General features: G+C 36.5%; 1 protein-coding gene across 11 annotated transcripts in view; it reads left to right on the forward strand.

Moving 5' to 3' along the window:
- Positions 1-6: 6 nt before the first annotated feature.
- PAM (peptidylglycine alpha-amidating monooxygenase) overlaps positions 7-24,112 on the forward strand; it is a 163,786-nt gene continuing 139,680 nt past the window's right edge. For all 11 annotated transcript variants that reach the window (XM_005866420.2, XM_005866414.2, XM_005866417.2 and 8 more), the window contains exons 1-2: positions 7-111; positions 1,085-1,205. In XM_005866420.2, coding sequence (XP_005866482.1) covers positions 23-111; positions 1,085-1,205 — 210 coding nt within the window. In that variant the 5' untranslated portion in view covers positions 7-22. The remainder of the gene's footprint in view (positions 112-1,084; positions 1,206-24,112) is intronic.

Genomic DNA, 24,112 nt, shown 5'->3' on the forward strand with positions numbered 1-24,112 from the left:
GCGGGGCCGGAGCGGCGTGGACATGGCTGGCGCTCGGAGCCTGCTACTTCTCCTCCTCGTGTTTCCAAGCAGCAGCCTGGGGTTCAGAAGCCCACTTTCTGTCTTTAAGAGGTGGGTGCGTGTGCTGTTGCTGTCTAAACGGGCGGAATGTTGTTTGGGTGGTGTCTGCATGCTGTTGAAAACTGTGATCACTTTTGGGGACCTGCGTGTCGGAGGAATAGACAAGGCTGCTTTACTTTGCTGGGCTGACTTGGGATTTTAGCACAGTAACTTCTTGTGAAGTCCCCTTTACAGGGGGAAAAAAAAACCACAAACCCACTGTAGTGTAAGCCAGGCTGCACTGGCTTTCAAAACTTCAATTAGAAGTTGTGATTTCCAATACAGATCGCTCCCTCTTGGGGAGATATTTCAGAAACGACATCTAGGCGTTTAGACTTGAATGCCTTCTTTTATAATAGCTGGAAGAATAAAATATCAATATAGGTAAGTGGTGGGGAGAATCAGATCATGGGCTGGGAGAGCTCACGGGAAAACACTGGGCTGTAGACACACTCCTCATAATTACCACATTAAATATTTATGCGCTTATACATTTGTAATTCACATCACAGCTCCCCCCACCTCCTATTCTGCCTCCTAGCATTATTATTGTTGGTTTTTGTTTCTGACTAGTAATACGAGGCACTCAAAATACTCACAAAAATGTTACTAGGTTATTGTTAATATTTCTTCCATTAGAAAATTGTCAGGTCTGTGATAATTTCTGATTCATTAATACTGTATTTTCATTAACTAGAAACAAATAAGTAATTTGACAAGTTTTTATTGAATTGAGTTTTAAATGTAACCTGCTTGTTTCCTTTGATTAAATTTTGTTTACAAGTTAGACATATATTGCTCATGGACTATAAAGTCCAATTCTGAGAATGTTTTAGAATATTATGTAGTTATCACATCTTTTCATCTGGTCTAAATCAATAATCTTTAATTTTACAGTCATAGAATCCCTTTCTTTTTTCTTTCTCATTTCAAGTTAAAATTCCATTATGTTCAAAGATGTTGAAATTATCTTTTTTTTTTTAAGGTTTAAAGAAACTACCAGATCATTTTCCAATGAATGTCTTGGTACCACCCGACCAGTAACTCCTATCGATTCATCTGATTTTGCATTAGATATTCAAATGCCTGGGGTCACACCTAAACAGGTGAGGTGAATTCTATATTTTATTATTCACTTGTTCTATGTACAATTTATAATTAAAGCAAAGAAACTGCATTTATAGCAGTAGTAACTTCTTTAAAAATAGGCATTTGCTTTCAAGACTCCTCAGGGCTAGAACAATTGACTATTATAGAGAGGAGTACATCTTTCAAGGTAAATACAGTATTTCAGTTAAATTTTTTTTTCAAAAATTTTACTCATATTGTTAGTTGTGTTTGGAAATGGAACCTTGAAAATTTACGTTTTGAAATTCTCAGTGGAATCATAGCCTCTGTACTACAACATGCGGTATGTATTAAAATATGAAAAATTATTCTAATAAAAGGAAATGATATTGAGCAGCTACATCTAAGAGTTTACTTTGTTTAAATACCCTTCTATCGCAGCCACAGGTTAAGAGCCAAAGTCATGTGTTTACTGCCAAGAATCTGAAAAACAAAATATTTCACACTTTAAAAGTTAAGAGAATTGTTCATACAGGTGGTGGATTGTAAGTGTTCCATAGCACAATTTGCTTGTTTTAAGAAATGTATTGTGAAGAAATGATTGCAGAATTCATACAAGCGTCACATACAGCATTTTGAGTAGAACTAGGTTGTGGTGAGGGCTTTCCCTGTTTTAAGTATACACAAGAAGCTCAAACTCACTTCTCTCATGTGTTTAAGGTGTTTCATTAAGCATGAAAAGGCCAGAATTAATTATGCTTTGCAAGCAGGCAGTGCAGGGATTTATTTGTGCCATTAAAAGATAGTCCTCTCCTTTCTAAGGGCTGCAGCAACAGGGACCTGCGTGTTACAGAACTGCAGTGGCTGATGACTCACAGTTGCAGATAAAATTTGATTTTTCTTGTCTCTTTAAGTACTGAGAAAATAAAAGTCTTCTCCTTACTGGGGAGAATTCCTTTGAAGCGGACATTCAGAAGCTCGAGAAAATATACATAGTCCTCTGTGGGGGGACTAAGGACTGACATTCATTTATTTGGATACCTGTATATGATCTAACGATCTATAATTGACTTCTTTTACTACTCTGAAAATTACCCTCACTCCCCTAACCCCTGCCCATACTCAGGTGACCAGCCAGATGACTCTTCTGTATGTTCAGTTGTTAATGTTCTGGCCTTTAATTCCATAAGGTCTTTATTTAATATTTAGTCAGAAGAGCTGTCATGAGATTGGGAATAGGAGAGATTGACAGTTGCTCACTTGTGAAGTGTGCTTCTTATTGTCTTTTCTCATTTTTAAATGATTTTCCTCCTATATTTGCTTAACTGACTTTATATTACTTTTTTTTAAAAAACCACTGTGATCTTTTGCACCTTTTTTCCTCCCAAGAATATCATTATTTTCTCAAGTAGTCATTTGGTTCATTATTCTGGGGTTTTTTTTCTTCTCATTATTTGATAGTAAGAACATTTAAATTACATAACAATCATAATAAGTAATTGTGTTGGGGTCAATATTCTCAGTAAGAGTTCCTAGAGGAATTCATTGTAAAAAAAAAATGTAGAGGAGCACCATTTTCATAAAGTAAAATGTGTTTACTCATTTTTATAATCTTATAATTATCAAAATAACTCCATGGAAAAAGAATATATATTTAGTAAATTACAGGCTTGTTATTTTGTGCTATCTGCATTCAGCTTTGCCTCATGTAGTAGAAATGTGCTAGTTCCCTTCCCAGCATAAAATTCTTTGTTGCTCCTTCTCTTGAGACTGTGGTTCCCAGGAGTTGTCTATCCAGGACCCAGAAGTGGAGCACATGAACTAGCATTAGCAGATTGTTGTAACCCACCTCCCCTTTCACAGTGACTGGTTCAGAAGAAGGTGTATGACCAAGACTAATCCAATGAAATCTTAGGACTTTTGCTGGGAATCGATTTTTCTGTTGCATGTGAGCCAGGCCTAGGATCGGCTGAGTTTATGAGTGGAGCCATGCCTAGAATAAAACTAATCTGTAGAATGCGATGCAGAGAGACTGAAAGAAGATAGGTTCTTGTGGCAATGCTACTTAGGGAATTTGCAACTGTGTTAGCCTTTCTTGTTTCAACCAGGTCCAGTTGGGTTTTCTCTGACTTGTAACTGAAGCTATCTAACTGGATAAGTGGTTCACTTGTTTTGTCTGATCAGCTCAGAGCAGGTTGTTGAAAGTTTCTGCCACTTCCCCCGTCACTCTCTACTGACTGTGCCACAAGTACTCACTGACTTGATTTGGTTGACATGTAGGTTATATACCTTATCACCTTCATGAGAAATGGTAGTTATACTTCCTATTGAGGATACTCAGAAAGAAGTGGATAAAGAAACCGCATATCCGTTTCCTCCTGAACTTGGTGTCCTTGTTAACGAAGACACAGTGCTTTAATTGTGAGAGTACTTTTGATGAAGAAAGTATTATTTTCTTAGAAATGCAGGTGAAACTAAATTTAACACAGATCCTTAAGAGGGAAGGAGCTAAAAAGGCAAGGAAAGAAAAATAAAAAAAGTACTAGATGAAAGAAATAAAAGATGGAAGGGAATAAGAAGAGTAGGCAAAAAAAAAAGAGAGAGAGAGAGAGAAAGAAATACAAGAGAATAGAATGATCAAGAACAAACATAAAAGGAAAAAGAAATCAAGAATAACTATAATATGAAGAACAGAACAGTTAAAAATTATATCAGGAAGAGAGGAGTACGGAAATCATAAAAACAAGGAAAGCATTGAGGAGTTAAAATGTTGTTGTTTTTTAATGGCAGAAGATCAAGAAAAACAACAAAATTAAAAGAAAGGAAGGACTGAGAACCAGAACTTGAGTTGGTAATTGAGGCAGACTAGATTGATTAAGAGATGTGTTTATTCCATAGATTTTATAATAAAGCACACCTTAAGTTTTGGCAAGAATGAAAGATACATCAGTGAATCTCGTGTAAGCCCTTTCCTTGGGAAACTTGAGATTGTTAGGTAGCCTTGGAAAGAGAAACAGCAGATGTAGAATAGAGGCAGAGAGAACCTCACCTATAAGATAGAGAGCACAGCCAACTAATGTTGCTGATGAAGTACATGCCTAGATTAATGTCCTACCAAAGAATATCCAGTCATGTCAGGCCTCTCTGAGTTGCAGTCCATTCTGCTATTCCATAAACTTCAGAGCAGACTTTAAAAATGGCTCCCGTTAAACTAGCTCCAGGGAATCCGGGGAAAGTAGTTTATTATCAATTGTAATACCAATTTTATAATCAAAGTGAGCTTACTCTTCTTCTTCTCTGACTTGAAATTTTAAAAAAGACTTTTTGTTTTCTTTCATAAATTTCTCATTGATCAGTGTTCTTTTCAGGCTTTGGGAAGATTAGGGAGAAGAGTAAGCAGCTTTTAAGTAGCCCCGGGTGGAATCTGTTGTCTAATGGCACTAGCTTCATATCCAGCAGTGTCTCGAAGTGGTGGTATCTCAGACTCTTAGTACTTTTCTTCCTCATTTGGTTCCCTTTCTCACTGGGGACCCTGTGGGCTTTTGCTGTCACCAATTCTCATATCAGTAAACCTAACAATTTGATAAACTGCCAGTTCATGGTCATAGTAAGGTGTTATCAGTTTGATGTGTTAAATATTCCATAAGGGGTTTATTTTTAAATAAAATAAATATGGCATAATTACCATGATTTTACATAAGATTTATTTTCTAAATCTAAGCAACATCTAGTGGGTTAGAATGTAGGCTTTGGGGCTGGGCGACAGCATTCTTGTCCCTGCTCTTGATGTTTCAACTCAGGTATGTTTCCTTTTTTAAAAAAAATCCTCACCTGAGGATATGTTTTTTTATTGATTTTAGAGAAAGAGAGAGGAAGGGAGAGAGAGAAAAACATTGATCAGTTGCCCCTTATATGCACCCAGACTGGGGATGTAACCTGCAACCTAGGTATGTGCCCTGACCAGGGACCGAAGCTGCAACATTTTGGTGTATGGGATGATGCTCCAACCCACTGAGCTACCCGGCCAGGGCTCAGGTTTGTTTCTTAACCTGCTAGTCCTGCTCTTTTATCCGTAGAGAGGGTAATAGTAGTGTCTAACCAGGATTATTCTGGGGACTCAGCAAGGTAAGACCAGTGCACGTTCCAGTTGCCCTTCACGTGGTAAGTTCTCAGAAAATGTGAACTCATTATTTTTATTATATGTGTTGAGGAAAATGTGAATGAGCCTTAAGATGAGAAAGAAATTGCCAACCCTTATGCTTTCAGTAATGGCTTCATGGAGAAAGGAAGGCATTGTAATAATTCTGAAGGAGAGGAAAGGTAGCCAAATAGAAAATACGAACCTGGACAAGGGAAACCTGGAGAAAGTAAGCAAGGAAGTAAATCTTCCAGTGAGCTTATTTTTAGGTAGTTATTTCCATTAAATATCCCTTATGATCAGAGAATCAAAGAACACTGAGAATGGAGGCGTTTTTCTCCAAGTTCTTATATATCTTTTATACTTCTTAGAAAAGAACTTATCAAAAGCAGTTTCATCGGTATGAAGCCTTAATTTTTTTTTATAACAGTTTGAAATTAGCCTGTATTTTTTCACATTGCTGAGGACTTTGTACATTAACCTTCTTAAAAAATTACTCTTTTCTAATGTAAGTCCCTTCATATCCTAGGTTTATATAGTATTTTATTTATCTGTTACTTGTTCAACTTAGATACTCTGTATTCTTGGCTAATGGATTTATAAATGCAAACTAATTTGTAAATGATATACTTTTACAAATTAAATATTAAATTAAATATTTTCTTTGAGTGTAATAACTTGAAATCATGTCATTGAGATTTTCCCCCCCATTTTTGGCATAGTCATCAGTGTAGTCGTTTTCCTCTCTTATTTTGGGAAAAGTGTGAAAACTGTGGAGGAGTATACTTTTTCCTTTCTAAACGTCTTGCAAATTCTTGTTTGTTCCTTATTTGTTTTTTAAAGAGTCACAGAACACGCTTTGAAATCAGAAAGCAGCCTTCTCTGTGTTCATGAGCACAAATATCTATTGCCAGGAACCCCAGGAAATGGAACAATTCTGAGTTTAAAGATCACATCAGATAACCCAGAACAGCAAGTTGAAAAACCTGAAATTAGAGTCTTAAGTTACCACTTATTTTAAAATAATATGAAAGAACGTAGTCACTGAAATAAAACCAGAATGAACAAAATACTCCTACAAAATTTTTTCAAAAGCTTCCCAGTGTTTATCTTTGTTTATTTTTCTTAAAAATGAACATTAGAAAGTGTTTACTAATATATTTTAACTTTTTCATTTTCTAACAAGAGGGAAGAGATTCCCCTTGCCTCAATAGTGTATAAAAATATCATCATGTAATAAGAACCTAGCACTTACAGGGTTTTTTAACAGCACCCATTTAAGAAATAAATGTTAAAATGTCAAGCCATAATCATAACATCACTTAAAACCAGCATTCGCTCAGAATATGTTTATCAAAGAGGTAATATACAAGTTAAGTGCATAATTGCTGTGGTGCCTTAATTTTTCTCAAGTTCAGAATATTGATTAAATTAGTCTTTTTCATGTCCAGTCACTTAGTTGAACAGAAGTTCAGCTTCTGGCTGATTTTGTGGAAATTATAATATGTTGAATCTATGTATTTTAATCCTATCATTATGAGGAAAAAAAATAGCCCCAGTCAGTGCTTAAAATTTAGGACAACATTACCTAGGACTCCAGAAAAAATGATACTTTACTGGAATAATTTTTAGTTCTTTGAAGGTTCTGATTTTCTTGTCTCCTTCTCTTTAGTTACTAGTATATAATGATATTTGCATTAAAAAAATAATGCTTCCCAGCCAGTGTGGCTTAGTGGTTGAGTGTCGACCTATGAACCAGGAGGTCACGGTTCAGTTCCCGGTCAGGGCACATACCCAGGCTGTGGGCTCCATCCCCAGTAGGATGTTTCCATCTCTCCCTTTGTTTTGCTTTCTGACACAAGTCCATTTGGTTGAGAGAAGCTGCTGGGAAATGTGAAAAACTGTGAGGCCATGAGTGTGAAAGAGCGGTGGCTCCAGTAGCCAGTCCTGCACCAGGGCGTTTTGGATGCTTAGAAAAAAATAGACCCTTGGTAAAGATTGAGTGCGTTAAGTCATTGTCTAAATATGAGCATGACTCATGCCTTTTAGTATTTCTTTTTCTTCCATTCTTGTCTCCCTTCCCAAAAAAAGAAAAGTAGCAAGGTGATCTTGTTATTGAAGGAAGAAAATCGAGGAATATCCTAATTCTGGACCAGCATTTGCTTTTTATTTAGAAAGACTTAGGCACCGCATATTCTAAAATTCCAAAGTTTGGAAGAAGAGCAGCAAAAGAGATTAAAATGCTATATACCCTGGCCTTCCCACAAACGGAGGAAGTAACTTTATCTATTTCACCAATGGAGAAGCTGATTATTAGAAAAGACAGTTGCCAGGCTCTTGTTTTGTTTACTTATCTGTCTCACATGAAATTGGTTTTTCCACTTTCTAATTTGAAAGCTCAGGATTAGTATCAGTCAAATTCTCAACTTGTATTTATTAGTATAATCCTCCCCTTGCTTCATCAGTGAGGCTCAATGCTACAAATTTAATAAAAAACAAAAAATGTTAAGTGAAGCTTATAAACAGCAAGTTAAAGTTGCATGTAGCTCATTGCCTATTGTTTAAGTTTAAATTATCACAATTCCTCTATTTTTACTAAAACCTTTTAGTGTTCACTTAGGGAGGATATGATTTAACTTATTAACAGTGTTTTCCTCTGTGAGAATAATCTAAACATGTCACCTGGGTTCAGAGCTGCAAATATAGATTGACCTTTGTTTATTAAAATCTGAAACATAAAAAGACTTTGTTTTCAATTAATTTTTGATATTTTTTAATAATATGAAACTTCAGAGATTAGAAAAAGTAACTACACTATAAGAGACTACCTTATGATCACCTCTTTTCTCAATAAGATTTAGAGTTCTTTTCTGTTTGTTTGTTTTTTCTAGTAAATTATGTTTAATGAGTGCTCATTATGTACCACTACTGTATGAGGCACTTTATAAGCATTGTCTCATTAATTTTCATAAAAACTGTTCAAGGTACTATTATTCCCATTTATTATAAAGAATTGAAACTCAAGGAGATTAAATAATCTGTCTGTAGCCAAATAGCCAGTAAATAAAGGAACAGGGATTTAAATACAGATTTATTTGAATCTGAAACCCATGCTCATTTTATAATCTGTGCTGCCAATCTGTTAATGGCCTATATGTTTCCCAGAGAATGTTAGTATATATGTTTTTATGTATGCATGATGTTTTTGGCTTTAAATTTGAAGGATATGTACACATTCATACATGTTTTTATTACACATATATTGTAAAATAAAAGCTTTCTTTTGTTAAACAACCAAAATAAAAATTATTGGCTCCATCCTAAATCCTTGAATAACTTTTTTTCTTATATATTTTTTCATGTCCAGAAAGAAATGCCACTAATATGAATTCTGGTACAATATTCCTGATCATCAGGCTGTTAAAAGATACCTTGCAATCAACCTGGTTTAGTTCAACACAGTTTTGATTGTCCCTGTCTAAATCTAAGCCAGAGATTAGCAAATTATTCCTTAAAATGTCAGATAGTAAATATTTTTGGCCTGAGAGCCATAAGGTCCCAGTTGTAACCGCTGCAGTTAGAAAGCAGCCATGGACAGTATGTAAATGAATGAGTTGGCTGTGTTCCAATAAAAAACTTCATTTACTAAAACAGGCAGCCACCCACAGGCTGCAGTTCCCTGATCCTTGATCGAAACCATTGCATATGCCATTTACGCTAATAAATGGATTTAACCTTTGGCCGCGCACAGACTGTGTCTTCTGACTTATAAAGCATAGAGAATAAAAATACCAATGAAAGGTTAACAGCACTTTGTTCCTTGTTACCTATTTGGTTTTCATAAGTAAATGGTCATAAACAAGAGTTTTCTGTTTTGGAATATTGTATTTCAGACTTCTCCAACTCAGTAATTGGTAATTCCTCTGTTATAGTTCCTCTAGGCCAAATATACTGGAGGGATTCTTGGCTCCTCTTTCTCACACCCCATAAACAATATGCCAGTAAATCCTGTTGTTTCTACCCTCCAAATATATCCATAATCCAGTCTTTTCTCCGCATACTCATCTTTCCCTCTCTCGCCCAAGCACCGTCCTCGCTTTCCTGGATTATTACAGTAGCTTTCCTAACGGTCTCCCTTACACCCTTACATCCCTAGAGTCTGTGCTCTATGCAGCAGCTGCAGGGATCCGGTAAATACAGAAGTCAGAGCACATCACCCTTCTGTGAATACCCCTTTAAGAGCTTTCTGTACCCCATTTAAAACCAAAAACTTTATTACAACTTCCAAAGCCCTTTTTTTCCTGTAATCTTTTCTCACTCTTGTGTCTCCCATCCCTCATTTCTCTTATCAGTCATTATATTTACAAAGCAATTCAGAACTCTAATTCTACCACTTGTTGGCTACAAAATCATAGGCAAGATACTTAAACCTTAGTGAGCTTCAGTTTCTTCATCTGCCCAAAATGTAAAACAAAAATTCAAAGTGAAGTTGGTTAAAATATAATTATGGATATTTGGTATATCAAATAAACTCCAAAAGGGGAGTATATAAAGCATGTGACTATATCAATCAACAGAATAATGTATAGTAAATATAATTTAATATCTACGTGGATATAAAGTTTTAAATTTTAGGAAGAGAATATATATTCTTTTTGAATGCATATAGAACATTTGTTAAAATCATAAAACTAGACATTAAGGAACTTCATTTTACTACAATAGAATTTTATAGATCTTGTCCTCTGATAACAACCCAATAAAACTAGAAATAGACTATGAAGAGATGTCATGGAAATTAAGGATAATTCTTCTGCACAACTTCTGAGACAAGGAAAAAATAAAAATTGAAATTATAAATTATCTAGAGAGTACTGATAAGGAAAATACTTACAAACAAAACCCATGAGACCCAGCAAATGCAGTACTCAGAGAAAAATTGATAGCCTAAAATTATTTTTTAATGAAAACGATAATAAAAGTAAATTTATATAAACATTCAACTTAGTAAATGAGGAAAAGAGCAATTAAGTCAATGAAAAGGAAGACTAAAGATAAAAGCTGAAATTAATAGGATAAAAAACAAGAGGTATAAACAAAATAAGAAACCATTTCTTTGAAACATCCATTAAAATGGATAAATTCATGACAAGCCTAACTATGGATAAGAATGTACAAAAATCATATATTATTAATTATTAGAAAGTGTAAAGACAAAATTTTAGACACTATTATATGCAACTCTATGTCAATAAATTTTATAATCCTGAGGAAATGGGTAATTTTCTAGAAAATACTTAGCCATCCAGATTGACCTAAGAACTGAACAGACCACTAACTATAGAAGAGACTGCAAAGGTAAAAAGATTTTATATGTGTATGCACACACATACACACATACACATACTGCATACACACACACAAACTCTTAAAGATGAGATTATTTAGCCAAGAACACATGACAGAAAAGGGGCTAATATACAATGTATATAAAGAGGTCCCACAGACTGAGAAGACAAGCAACCCAAAAGAAGAGCAAATGAAGAATATTAACATTAAATTAACAATAAAAAATGTTCAACCTGGTTAATAATCATAAATTAAAATTTAAAAATATACCATGTTTTTTCACCCATTAACTTGGCAAAAAATTAAAAAGAGCTATAAAATACAGAGCTTTTAAGGATAAAAAGCTATAGTCTCATATATCAGTGAGAGGATGCATTGCCACAAGCTCTTAAGAAAAGTTATCTGGAATTGTCTTTTAAAGTAAAACTCATGTCCTTAAAATTGTGGGAAATTATTCTATAGAATATTATGTAATAAGTGAAAGACTGAGCTAGGTCTACATGTCTTGCCTTAGAAGTATTCTCATTGTGTATTAATTGATAGCAGCAAACTGCAGAGTCATGTTCAGAGTGTGATCCCGTCTTAATAAAAATAAGTAATAGCAAAATTTGTATACATGTATGACTCTTTGGTTATATGTTTTTGTTTGGGCATAAAGGAACTTGGAAGGAAGCATATAAGCTGTAAATATTGGTCCTCTAGAGAGGTAGCAATGGAGTAGGGTGACAATTTTGGTCAATATATATAAGTTGTTTTATCATTAAAGAGGTCATCTATTATTTTATAACTAATTCGGCCTGCGGGATCAGGCCGAAACAGGCTCTCCAATATTCCCCAAGAGGTCCTGGATTGCAAGAGGTTGCAGGCCAGGCCGAGGGACCCCACCAGTGCACAATCAGGACTGGGGAGGGATGCAGGAGGTTGGCCAGCCAGGGAGGGACTGTGGGAGGGCTCCAGGGCATGTCTGGCCCGTCTTGCTCAGTCTGTATTGGTAGATCCCAGCAGCAAGCTAACCTACCAGTCAGAGCTCTGCCCCCTGGTGGTCAGTGCACCTCATAGCGACTGGTCAGCCAGTCAACTGTCTGCCCCCTGGTGGTCAGTGTACATCATAGCGAGTGGTTGAGTGGCCTTAGGATATCATTAGCATATTACACTTTGATTGGTTGAATGGCCAGCTGGTCAACCGGACACTTAGCATATTAGGCTTTTATTATATAGGTTGTTTAAAAATTAATAAAAAAATAAACAGTATCACTAACAAAAAGAGTACCAACACAAAGGATCTTCTACCTTTCAGATATAAACCCCTAATGTTCTAGAAATCTCTAGAGGGGTTTTTCACAAAATGCCTCTGATAAATTTTTAATTACTATTCCTCTGCTTTGAAACAGTGCTATTAAGAGGTCCTGATTAATTAAAGAATTTAGGAAATTTAGTACATGTTTAAAAACAAGTAGAGCTATATTTGCAGGTCATTCTTCCATTACAGTCAGTCTGAAAATATTTGTGGAAGGCAATCATGCTTATCTTTCCACATTAGTGAGAAAAGTGTTTACTTCTGCACTCATCAGCCATCACAGAAGTCCTCTTTGTTTTATTTATTTTCAGAAATATGTAATCTGAATTAATATTTCTTTTTTGGGTGTGTTTTTCTTTCATTGAATTTATTGGGGTGACATTATTTAATAATATTATGTAAGTTTCAGGTGTATAATTCTATAATACATCATCTGTATAATATATTGTGTGTTCACAACCCTAAATAAAATCTTCCATCATCATTTATCCCCCCTACACCCTCTTATACCCCTGCCACCTACCCCTTTCCCTCTGGTTATCACCATGCTGTTGTCTATGTTTATGGTTATAGTTTTGTTTTGTTGTTTAATCACTTCACCTTTTTCACTCAGCTTCCAACCCCCCTCCATTCTGACAGCTGTCCATCTGTTCTCTATCAAGAGTATGTTTCTATGTTGTTAGTTTATTTTGTTCATTCCATTCCATGTATAAGTGAGATCATGTGATACTTGTCTTTCTCTGACTGACTTATTTCTCTTAGCATAAAACTCTTCAGGTCCATCCATGCTGGCACAAAGGGTAAAATTTCCTTCTTTTTTCTGGCTGAGTTGTATTCCATTGTGTAAATGTACCAAACCTTTTTTCCACTCATCTACTGATGGGCACTTGAGCTGCTTCCAAATATTGGCTATTATAAAAACACTGCTTATGAACAGAGGGGTGCATATATTCTTTTGAATTGGTGTTTTGGGTTTCTTTGAATATATTTCCTGAAGTGGAATCACTGGGTCATAAGGCAGTTCCATTCTTAATTTTTTGAGGTAACTCCATACTGCTTTCCACAATGGCTGCACCAGTCTGCATTCCCACCAACAGTGCATGAGGTTTCCTTTTATCCACATCCTCGCTAACACTTGTTTGTTGATTTATTTATTTATTTTTGTTGATTTATTGATGATAGCCATTCTGACAGATGTGAGGTGATATCTCATTATGGTTTTAATTTGCATTTCTCTAATGATTAGTGACATCAATATCTTTTCATAATGTCTGTTGGCCATCTGTATGTCCTCTTTGGAGAAATGTTATTAAGGTCCTTTGCCTATTTTTTTGATTGGATTGTTTGTTTTGTTGGTATTGAGTTTTATAAGTTCTTTACAAATTTTGGATATTAACCCCTTACCAGATATATCTTTGGCAGGTATGTTCTTCCTTTCATTGGGTTGTCTTTTCAATTTTTGATGGTTTCCTTTGCTGTGCAAAACTTTTTGCTTTGATGTAGTCCCATTTGTTTATTTTTTCTTTTCTTCCCCTTTCCTGAGGAGATATATCAGAAAAAATATTGCTATAAAAAATATCTGAGATTTTACCGCTATGGTTTTTTTCTAGGATTTTTATGGTTTCAAGTCTAACATTTAAGTCTTTAATCCATTTTGAGTTTATTCCTGTGTATGGTATAAGAAGATGATCTAGTTTTATTTTTTTACATGTACCTGTCCAATTTTCCCAACATTATTTATTTAATAGACTATCTTTTCCCCATTATAAGGTTTTGCCTCCTTTATCAAGTGTTAATTGATTATAAAAGTGTGGGTATAGTTTTGGGCTCTCTTTTCTGTTCTGCTGATCTTTATATCTGTTTTTATGCCAGTACCATGCTGTTTTGATTACTGTTGCCTTGTAGTATAATTTGATATAAGGTAGCGTGATTCCTCCAACTTTGTCCTTCTTTCTCAAGATTTCTGTTGCTATTTGGGATCTTTTGTGGTTCCATATAAATTTTTGGATTATTTGTTCTAATTTTGTGAAATACCTCATTAGTATATTATATATACATATGTGCATGTGTGTGTGTAAGTATAACAAAAAACCTTTGTAAATAATTCTTATTTTAGTGTACAGGGAAGGAATGCTTAAAACTACTAAATGCCAAGGAATTTTTGTAATTGCTTCTTTTGATCTTTTCAACATCCCTAAAACATGAATACTAGTAAAAAATCATTGACTGGCTGCCTCCTGCATGCCCCCCACAGAGAATTGAGCCCACAACTCCAGGCATGTGCCCTGACTGGGAATCAAACCTTGATCTCCTGGTTCATAGGTTGATGCTTAACCACTGATCCACACTGGCCGGGCACCATTGGTATCTTGATAGCAATTGCATTTAATCTATAGATTGCTTTGGGTAGTATGGACATTTTAATTATGTTAATTCTTCCTCTCCATGAACACAGAATATGTTTCCGCTTATTTGTATCTTCTTCAGTTTGTTTAATCATTGTCTTTTAATTTTCTGAGTACAGGTCTTTTACATTCTTGGTTAAATTTATTTTCCTAGGTGTTTTTTTTTAATGCAATTGTAAATGGAATTGTTAGTTTCCCTTCCTGATAGTTCATTATTGGTGCATATAAATGCAACTGATGTCTGAATATTTCTTTTTATATCCTGCTGCTTTACTGAATTCATTGGTCAGTTCTAGTAATTTTTTGGTTCTCTTTATATAGTGTCATGTCATCTGCAAATAATGGCAATTTTGCTTATTTCTTTCCAATTTAGATGCCTTTTACTTCTTCTTTTTCTCTGATTGCTATGGCTAGGATTTCCAGTACTATGTTGAATAAGAGTGGTGAAAACAGACACCCCTGTCTTTTTCCGAATCATAAGGAAAAAGCTTGTAGTATTTTCCCATTGTCATTTATGGCCTTTATTTTGTTGAGCTATTCCCACTTTGCTGATAGTTTTCATCATAAATAGATGCTGGATTTTATTAAATGCTTTTTCTGTATCTATGGATATGGTCGTGTGATTTTTTCTTCATTTTGTTTATGTAGAGTATTACACTTATTGATTTGCATATATTGTATCAACCTTGCATCCCCAAAATAAATCCCACTTGATCATGCTGTATGATCTCTTTAATGTATTGCTGAATCTGTTTGCTAATATTTTGTTGAGGGCTTTAGCATCTTTGTTAGTCAAGGATATTGGCTTAAAATTTTCTTTCTTCATGGTGTCTTTATCTGGTTTCATAAGTGTGATAATGTTGGTTTTATAAATGAGCTTGGAAGTCCCTCTTAAATTTTTTAGAATAGTTTGAGACAGATAGGTTTTAGTTCTTCTTTGAATGTTAGGTAAAATTTGCCTATGAAGACAATCGGTCCAGAACTTCTGTTTGTTGGGAGTGTTTTGATTACTGCTTCCATTTCATTAGTTATAATCTGTCTATACAGATTCTCTGACTCTGCCTGTTTCAGTTTTGTAAGATTGTATGTTTCTAGAAATGACACACTAGATCAGATGGATTTAATTAATATTTTCAGAGCATTCACCCCAAAGCAGCAAAATATATACTCTTTTCAAGTGCACATGGAACATTTTTTAGGATAGACTGCCTATTAGAACATAAAACAAGTCTCAGTATATTTAAGAAGATTGAAATCATATCAAGCATCTTCTCTGACCATAATGGTATGAAGCTAGAAATCAGTCACAAGGAAATAAACTGAAAAACACACAAAGACATGGAGGCTAAATAACATGTTATCAAACAATGAATGGGTTAACTATGTGATCAAGGAAGAAATAAAAAGATGCCTTGAAACAAATAAAAATGAGAAGGAAAAAAATCTGTGGGACACAGCGAAAGTCCTGAGAGGGAAATTCATAGCATTACCGGCCTACCTTAAGAAATAGGATAAGCTCAAATAAACAATCTGACTTTATACCTAAAGTAACTAGAAAAAGAACAACAAAAAAAGCCCAAAATGAGTAGAAGAAAGGAAATAATAAAAGATCAGAACAGAAATAAATGATATAGAGTCTAAAAGAAAACAATACAAAATATCAATTAAACTCAAGAGCTGCTTTTTTTGGAAAAGGTAAACAAGATTGGCAAACCTTTAACCAGGCTCTTCAAGAAGATGAGAGAAGACTAAAATAAAATCAGAAATGAAAGAGGAGAAGTAACAACTGACAACTTGGAAATCCAAAGGATTGTAAGAAAGTATTAGGAACAACTATAGGCTAACAACTTGGACAACCTGAGTGAAATGGATAAGTTCCTAGAAGCGTATAATCTTCCAAAACTGAATTAATATTTCAATAACCCTATTCATGAGGAGCATTAGGAACCATACTGCATGCATGTTGCATTCTTTAAGCAAAATTGCAGTACATACTTTTTCAAGGCACAGATTGCTTTTCACAGATAATGTATTCTACTTAATCAAGTCTAAAGGGACAAATCTGACATATGCATTAAGGGAATAGCTGTGTCTTGGTGTGCAAGTCACCCCACCCAACAAACCTGAGAGCATATTTAAAGAGGAAGGCATCTAAAAATAATGAGTACATTGCTGCTGTACATTGTGTCATCCTCCCACCCTCAGCTAATCCAGTACTAAATGAAAACATTGGCCATGGCAACATCAATTTACAAAGGGCAAATGATGTTTCTGAGAGGTTGGAATATTTCCTTTTATAGATCTCAGATGTGCACACAGTTAATGCTTTCATCCCTTTCTTTAATAATTTTATAAATAACTGAAAAAGCTTAATTGATTATTTTTAAATGTTTTAATTTGGAAATAGAATCAACAAACTCTTTTAAAAAAAACTGACATCAAATTAAATACAGGCAGGAAAATACCACTAAAATATTTTAGCCTTCACCATTTATGGAAATAAAAATTATTTTGTATGGTAAGCTGTACTGAACTATGGTTAAATCATTTGCTTACAAATGAGTGATCATTTTGCTTTTATAAAAATGTAAATTCTCTGTTTACCTCACTATTTCTGCAATTGATGTTATGTATTAGTTATAATATTTAGCTTCTCCATTTTGGACATGTTAAAGTATTTAGTTTTTTGTCCTTAATGTATTTTCCATAAATACTAAGGCAGTATTCACAGAAATTTTATTGTTTAAACTACTTGCCTCAGACTTTGAAGGCAGACACCGTAAATGTAAGAAAGAAAATAGATTGGCAGCCTGGTAAATGCAGGCATTAAGAAGGTGACTGTAATGCAGTCAAAGAAGTTTAAAACAAATAGTTTCTATATTGTTTTTCTGTTGTCCTAACCACTCCATAATACAAAATGGTTTTTAAATTCTTAACCCTATCATCCCCATTAGTGCTGCTTTAAGTTCTATTCTCTGCATCTCCTACCTAATCCCCCATTTTCTGCCACACTTCGCCTGTTATTCCTAGATGCTGTTGAATCTCCTGATATTATTCTGACTGTTAAATGTATTTGCCCTGCATCTTCACTTATTGAAATCAGACCCCATTCATTAACTTACAGAATATGGTTCCCTTTTCCTGTGAACCTACCAGATTGCCTGAAACTGATCTGCTCTGAAGGCCATGATAATTTGCATCACTCTTACAGACCTGTTGTATTGTGCTTTCAGTGATTCATTTTCATGTTTTAAATCTTTCACACTGAAGGGTCTCTAAACCAATGACTGCATCGTATTCTTCCTTGTGCATATTTTTGTCAGTTCAGGCTCATACTGAGCAAACAACATCTATATTTCAAAGAAGCCGGCTCATGCCTGTGCTGCAGACAAGATACTATTTACAGAGTATTTTGTATAATGTCTTTACATAGAAGGTACTCAGTGAATATTCATTGATTAATTGATCATTCATGAATCTATGCCTAGCTCCTCTGCTCTTGAGTATATGTAGGAAGGCAAGTTTGCTGATGATCCATGTGATGTAATATAGATTGTCTAGTTAAGGCTATATTCCCAGTGCCTTGCACAGGGCCTAATAAATATTTGTGTAGATTAAATATTTATTGGTTGGGTTCTTTGGTCAAGGCACAAAGCACATTAGCAAATACAGGTTGATTAGGCACATGAACATCTTATCTCCTTGGTTGAAATGGTTGGAACCACATTAGACTGTTTACCTCCTTAATGGTTTAAATTCTAGGTGTCTGTAATCTTTTTACTTCATCCTTTGAAATGTCTTTCAAATTGTTCCTTTTCCTTCCTGTCACAATGACAGCAGTTTCCTTCATTCCCTGTGCTTCCTACACTGCCTGTCGGGTCTTTGCCCCTGCTGTGTTCTTGCTCACCCTCCCTGTTCGCACTGGGTAATGTCTTCCTAGCTTCCAGACCTCAACCTGAGCATCATTTTCTCAGAGGAGCTTTTCTGGACCACCTCTCATTCCCTCCTCCTTCTCCATCCCACCCCCACTTTTCAGAGAGCTGTCATAGGTCTCATAGCACCTCATGCCTCTTTTCAGGGTACCCTTTCCCACGACAATTTTACATTTGTTCATGTTATTACTCAAAACGTGCCTCTGTTTCCGCGTCAGACTGCATACCATGTGAGGGCAGGAAATATCTGTTTCTGCTCACCATTGTATGCCCCTGTCTGGTCCAGGACCTGGCAGTAGTGGACTCAGTGAATATTTGTGGGATAGTTAGATATATGGGACCAGTAGCTGGCTGGATGGCTGGATTTCCACTGCTCTTTTCCTTTTATAGACTTAACCCAAACGGGTAGCAACACCTCCTGGTTTGTTTCCAGACTCCATTGACTTCCTCCCATTGCATCCTCATTGCTCATTCTCAGTTCCCTCCAAGTGTTCTTCCTAAAGGACTAGCCTCAGCATTTCATGCCCCTCCCCCTTCAGTCACTAGCCATATCTACATTTTCATCTCCCAATCCCTTTCTTTCCCTGGCTTTATTCAGCCTACCCAGTTTCCTTTCTCAGAACTCCCTGAAGTGTCACCTCTGTGCCTGTTAGTCCAGTCACCACTCTGCCTCTGCCTCACCATGCTTGCTTCCATCTCTGGGTTTTGTTCTAACGGAGTTTTCAAACCTGGGGATCTTCCTGTTACCTTGGTTTATCTGATTCTTCCCCTCCTGCATAGAGACTCAGCTTCTCTGCTCAGGGTCTCTCAGATGCTAAGAGAAGCCTAGGGTCACTTTATTTTTGGAGGTTTCCATTTTATCATTACTTAAATACTAAAGGCCCGATGCACTAAAATCATGCGAGGGTAGGCCTTCCTTCCCCTGGCTGCCGAAACTGGCTTCCCTCTGGCACCCGGCACCTGAGTTTCCCTCTGGCCACAGGCAGGCACCTGGGATCCGGGCTTCCCTCGCAACCCCAGCTTCGTCCAGAAGGACGGAAGGACGTCCGGTCTAACTAGTACATTATGCTTTTATTATAGATTTAAAAATACCAAAGCAGGAGTATAAAAGCAGGGAAGTACTCTACCTGCTGGATATTGTCCTTTGGCCTCTGCAGAGGTACTGCTGGATATAAAAGGTCAAATTTTCTTATAATGCCTATTAGGGGTCACTGACTATAGAAAGCTAATTATACAATGATAACTTAAGATTATTTAGTTTTGTTGTACTTAGGTTGAATGTGTATATAAGTTTCAGAAAAATAAGAAAATAAAGCAGATTTTAAAGCGTTAAATTTACTTTTTCATTTATTAGGAATTTTCCAATTTGGCTTAAAGGAGGACAATATGCACGGAAGTGCAGTATTTATGTTGACAATGTAAAATGAACTGATGACAAGTAAAAACATGTCTGGAAAATGGGCATTTGCAATTTCTACAGCTACTAGGTTCATTATTAGAAAAACCCCATTAACTACATGACAAGTACCTACCCCTGGGAGTTAAAATACAAAGAGAAGACAACCTTTGTAGAATCATTCCTTTCCTTGAATTATGAATATTTGTCTTTCGGTGGAAGTTGGAAAATTACAGTGGGATAAACTTGTTTTGATAGCTTTTTAAAAAGCATAAATAAAGTCCTTAAAGGAAAAAATGACTCAATGCTCTGGAGCTATTTTAGGAGGAATAGGCCCTTTATGAAAGGTTATTAGTCATGTAGCATAAGAGAATTCAACAGACCAAGTCCACCAACATGCACTGCATACCCAGTTCTTATGCCAGGTGATCTTTGGGAATACAAACAAGAATAAATCAAGGCTTCAGCCCTTAAAACACAGGCCAATAGCAGGAGACGGACTAGCAAACAAGGAGCTTTGTTGTAACGCCTACTGTGAAACAGAGATGTTTATGGCCTGCAGAGGAAAAGGAAAGAGGGGTCCAAAGAATATTTTTGTATTTGATTTTATAGTTCCTCTTAGAAGTTCAAGGCAAAGGATGCAAACCTGCTATAATGTTTTCTTTATGAGTTGCAAGTCTGAGGGAAGTAAGTAGGTAATGGAATCACTGTGAGGGAGGTGAAGAGAAGCAGAATGATCCTGCCCTTCATCATAGTTAAGTGTGTGACTTCATCAATAAACAGAAGTACTCCATGCCTGTTGTACCTCTTCTTTTAAAGAAAAAGTATCGCTTTGCAGAAGTCACAATTATCTCCATTTTACCCAGAATTGAATTAGCTTTCCCTCAAGATGGCTAGGCCTGCTGAACAGATTGATAAATATAGTTCCTTTCCAGTCTGCTGTGCTAAAGGAGAAGAACATAGGTGTGGCTAGTGACTGTTGACACAACAGTTCAGAAAATTGACAGTTTCCATATTTAGAGAAACTTGGTGAAAAGCATCAACCATTGGCTTAAGCTTAGGGAAGGTGAGTAGCATAGATTTTTAGCAACTCCCTGTTCAGAACAGTACACTTCCCTTCGAGTAACTCCCTCTCCCTCCCCTCCATCCTCCTCTCCCCCCATAACCAGGGAGCCAAGGAGGATCCCACCACTGTTACCCCTGCTGTGCCTTGGTCATCAATTATATACCACTAGAGGCCAGGTGCACAAATTTGAGGAGAGGGAGAGGGGAGGACATGTACTCTAGGAGAGTTTTCGATTCTGGTCATCATCCTCTCCCCCATCCTCTCCCTGCCCTTGACCAGAATTGAACCTGGGACCCTTCAGTCCGCAGGCTGATGCTCTATCCACTGAACCAAACCAGTCAGGGCTCTTTAGAGGGAAGATAAAACAACCTCAAAAAGAATGATGTATATAACAGATTAGTTTCCAGAGCATTCACAGATGCCATTTATGTTGTAAGTCTTTCTTCCTGAATTGTTTTCAATTTTTAATTGAGGGGTTATTTTAAAGCAAATAGATGAACCTGATGAAAGGGAGAAAGAGAGTGAGGAGGGAGTGTGGGAAAGAGGGGCTTTGTAAGGACTTCCATGTTAGGACAGCCTGGGACCCCTTTCTCCAACTTCATCTCCTTCCATCCTTTCTTTCACTTTATGGTTGGAACACATCATAATTCCCCAAATTGTACACTATTTCAAGCCTCTGGGGTCTTACTTGGACTGCTCTGTGTCCAAGTAGAGTTCTTTATCCCTCCTTTTGGTACGGATTCAAAACCCTCTGCCTTTCTCCTTTCCTTCTGCTAGGGAAAAAGACGAGAGGAGAAGAGACCTGCTGGGGTTGGACCCCAACATTTTACTGAAATCGAGGCATTTTCACAATGATTTTCTTGTTTCAATACTTTTAAATTATTCAATTTCACACATTTTAAAGGGTCACCACAGGGTTTACTTAACCATCTAATTATTTTCTTTAGCTTAAAGTTCTAGAAAAATGTTCTAATTTTCTAACCGCTTACTCAAAACCCTCTTAAGTACAAATATCTCAGTACAGCAATGTGTTATGAGCTGATAATTAGAAGAGACATTGCACCTAACCACAGTGTACTTAAAATATAAGGTAAAAGAAATAAAACCAGTGATTAGAAACAAAGTGCTAATTGACCCAAGCCATTATACTCAATTAATATTTGACAAAGGAGGCAAGAGCATACAATGGAGTCAAAACAGCCTCTTTAATAAATTTGTGCACCAGTGGGGTCCCTCGGCCTGGCCTGTGGTATCGGGCCAAAACCGGCTCTCTAACATCCCCCGCGGGGTCCCAGATTGCAAGAGGGTGCAGGCCAGGCCAAGGGACCCCACCAGTGCACGGTCGAGGCCAGGGAGGGACGCGGGAGGTTGGCCAGCCGGGAAGGGACTGCAGGAGGGCTCCAGGGCATGTCCGGCCCATCTTGCTCAGTCCCGATTGGCCAGACCCCAGCAGCATCTGCCCCCTGGTGGTTAGTGCACGTCATAGTGACTGGTCAACCAGTCGACTCTCTGCCCCCTGGTGGTCAGTGCACGTCATAGCAAGCGGTTGAGCAGCCTTAGCATATTATTAGCATATTACGCTTTGATTGGTTGAACAGCCGACCGGACACTTAGCATATTAGGCTTTTATTATATAGGATTATCAGTATGCTCCTTCTGGTTTCCTCTGAAATGAAACTGTGTGAAAGCTTCAAGACAGAGGTGTTCCCTCACCAAAATATTTTTTCTTCATCATTTGGTAGTACGCATTGGTGATTCCCAAAGAAGAGCCCTTGCCAGGAAAGTGGCTCCAATTTCAGCTACTTGGCATGGAGCATCTTGTCATCATCAGCCACAATGTGATTATAGTTTAAAAATGCAAATGGGATTCTGGGATGAATCAACTGAAGGATAAAATTCTTATGAAAAAGGGATGCTGTGTAAAACCCTAATTAGGCAGCATTTATAACACAGGTTTCAGTTCAGCATTTCTTAAACTGAGTTTATTGCCACCAAAGGAAGAAGGTGATCCATGCAAAATTCAACAGATATTTATAGAGCTCCCAGTATGTGCCAGATATTATTCTAAATGCTTAGGGTGCCAGCAGACATTCTTATAACAAGATTGCATTGTAGGTTAGGATAAACATGCAAAAAGTTGTTGGGAATGGAACTTAGCTTAATGGTAAGGACAAGAGAAGAGCACTACGGAGAATGCTCTTTTATAGTCACTTAGAAAGGGTTCAACATCAAATCTTCACTGTAACTATTTCTTCCAGAGTCTAATAAATATAAAAAAGGGACAACATATTTTTTAATTTACATGGTACGAGAAAGATTTAACAAAAGACTTAACAAAAGAAAATCTGTACTTAAGTATCTTCAGTTCTGGTTTCAGAGAGGTAAATTTTTTAAACCTGAGTTCTTTGCTGCAGAAAATCATCTATGCTTTGATATAGTTTTCCTTTGCTCTAATCCTCTCATACTAGGATAAGGTTGAAACTACAAAGACCATTGAGTCAGTATAAGCTTGATATGCATGTACTAAAATTACCTTGGGAAATACCAATTTGATTGTATATTCTATCTGGATCAATTCAAAGAAAACTTGAAAAAAATAATTTTCCGATTGTTTTCTTCCTTTCAATATAACTCACATTCTTGTCAAAGAGGACTGAACACTTTCTGTACTTTTCTCTTGTCGGTCTGGCAAGAACCCGGAGATTTCCACCAGTTCTTTGGAGAACTTAAGTAATTTAACCCAGAGTGAGTTTGTGAACATGTGTAGGGCTTCATGGATCCTTCATGGTTTTTCTGGATTGGATTTAAAATGTGCATAATATGCGTTAGTAGAGCAGTATCTACCTATTTTCAAATAGGCACAAAGTCACCGTTGCCACCATTAGATGGTTCCACTGCTCTGGTTAGCTGACAAGAGAAAAGTTACCAGAGACCATACCCTACACAATGTGATATTTCTGTGGGTTACAACCAATTTGCAAATAGCCACAAAATAAGCAAAAGGATCATGTGGTCTATCTGTACACCTATTTGTGTCACCACATTGAGCAGTCTCTGTAAGGAAGGTGGTCTGCAGGGATTCCTTAAGCCTGAACAATAAAAGGGCAGTGAGGATATTATGCAGTCAGGATCAGATCATAGCGCTCAGCACTAGTATCTGAATGGTACCTCTGGTTTCCCCAAACAGAAATTACTGGTTTCATGTGAACAATTTTCCCATGTAATCGTATACAGATGGTTTTGTTTGTCCCGTATTGATTTAAATAGGCAGTTGGTGTTATTAACTACTTATTCCATAGAAACCACTCTATCTCTGTCGTCTCCAAAATGACTAAATCAAAATAAAGAGCACTCTTTTCTTA

This window comes from Myotis brandtii, unplaced genomic scaffold (assembly GCF_000412655.1).
Source record: "Myotis brandtii unplaced genomic scaffold, ASM41265v1 scaffold230, whole genome shotgun sequence".
NCBI classification, from domain to species: domain Eukaryota; kingdom Metazoa; phylum Chordata; class Mammalia; order Chiroptera; family Vespertilionidae; genus Myotis; species Myotis brandtii.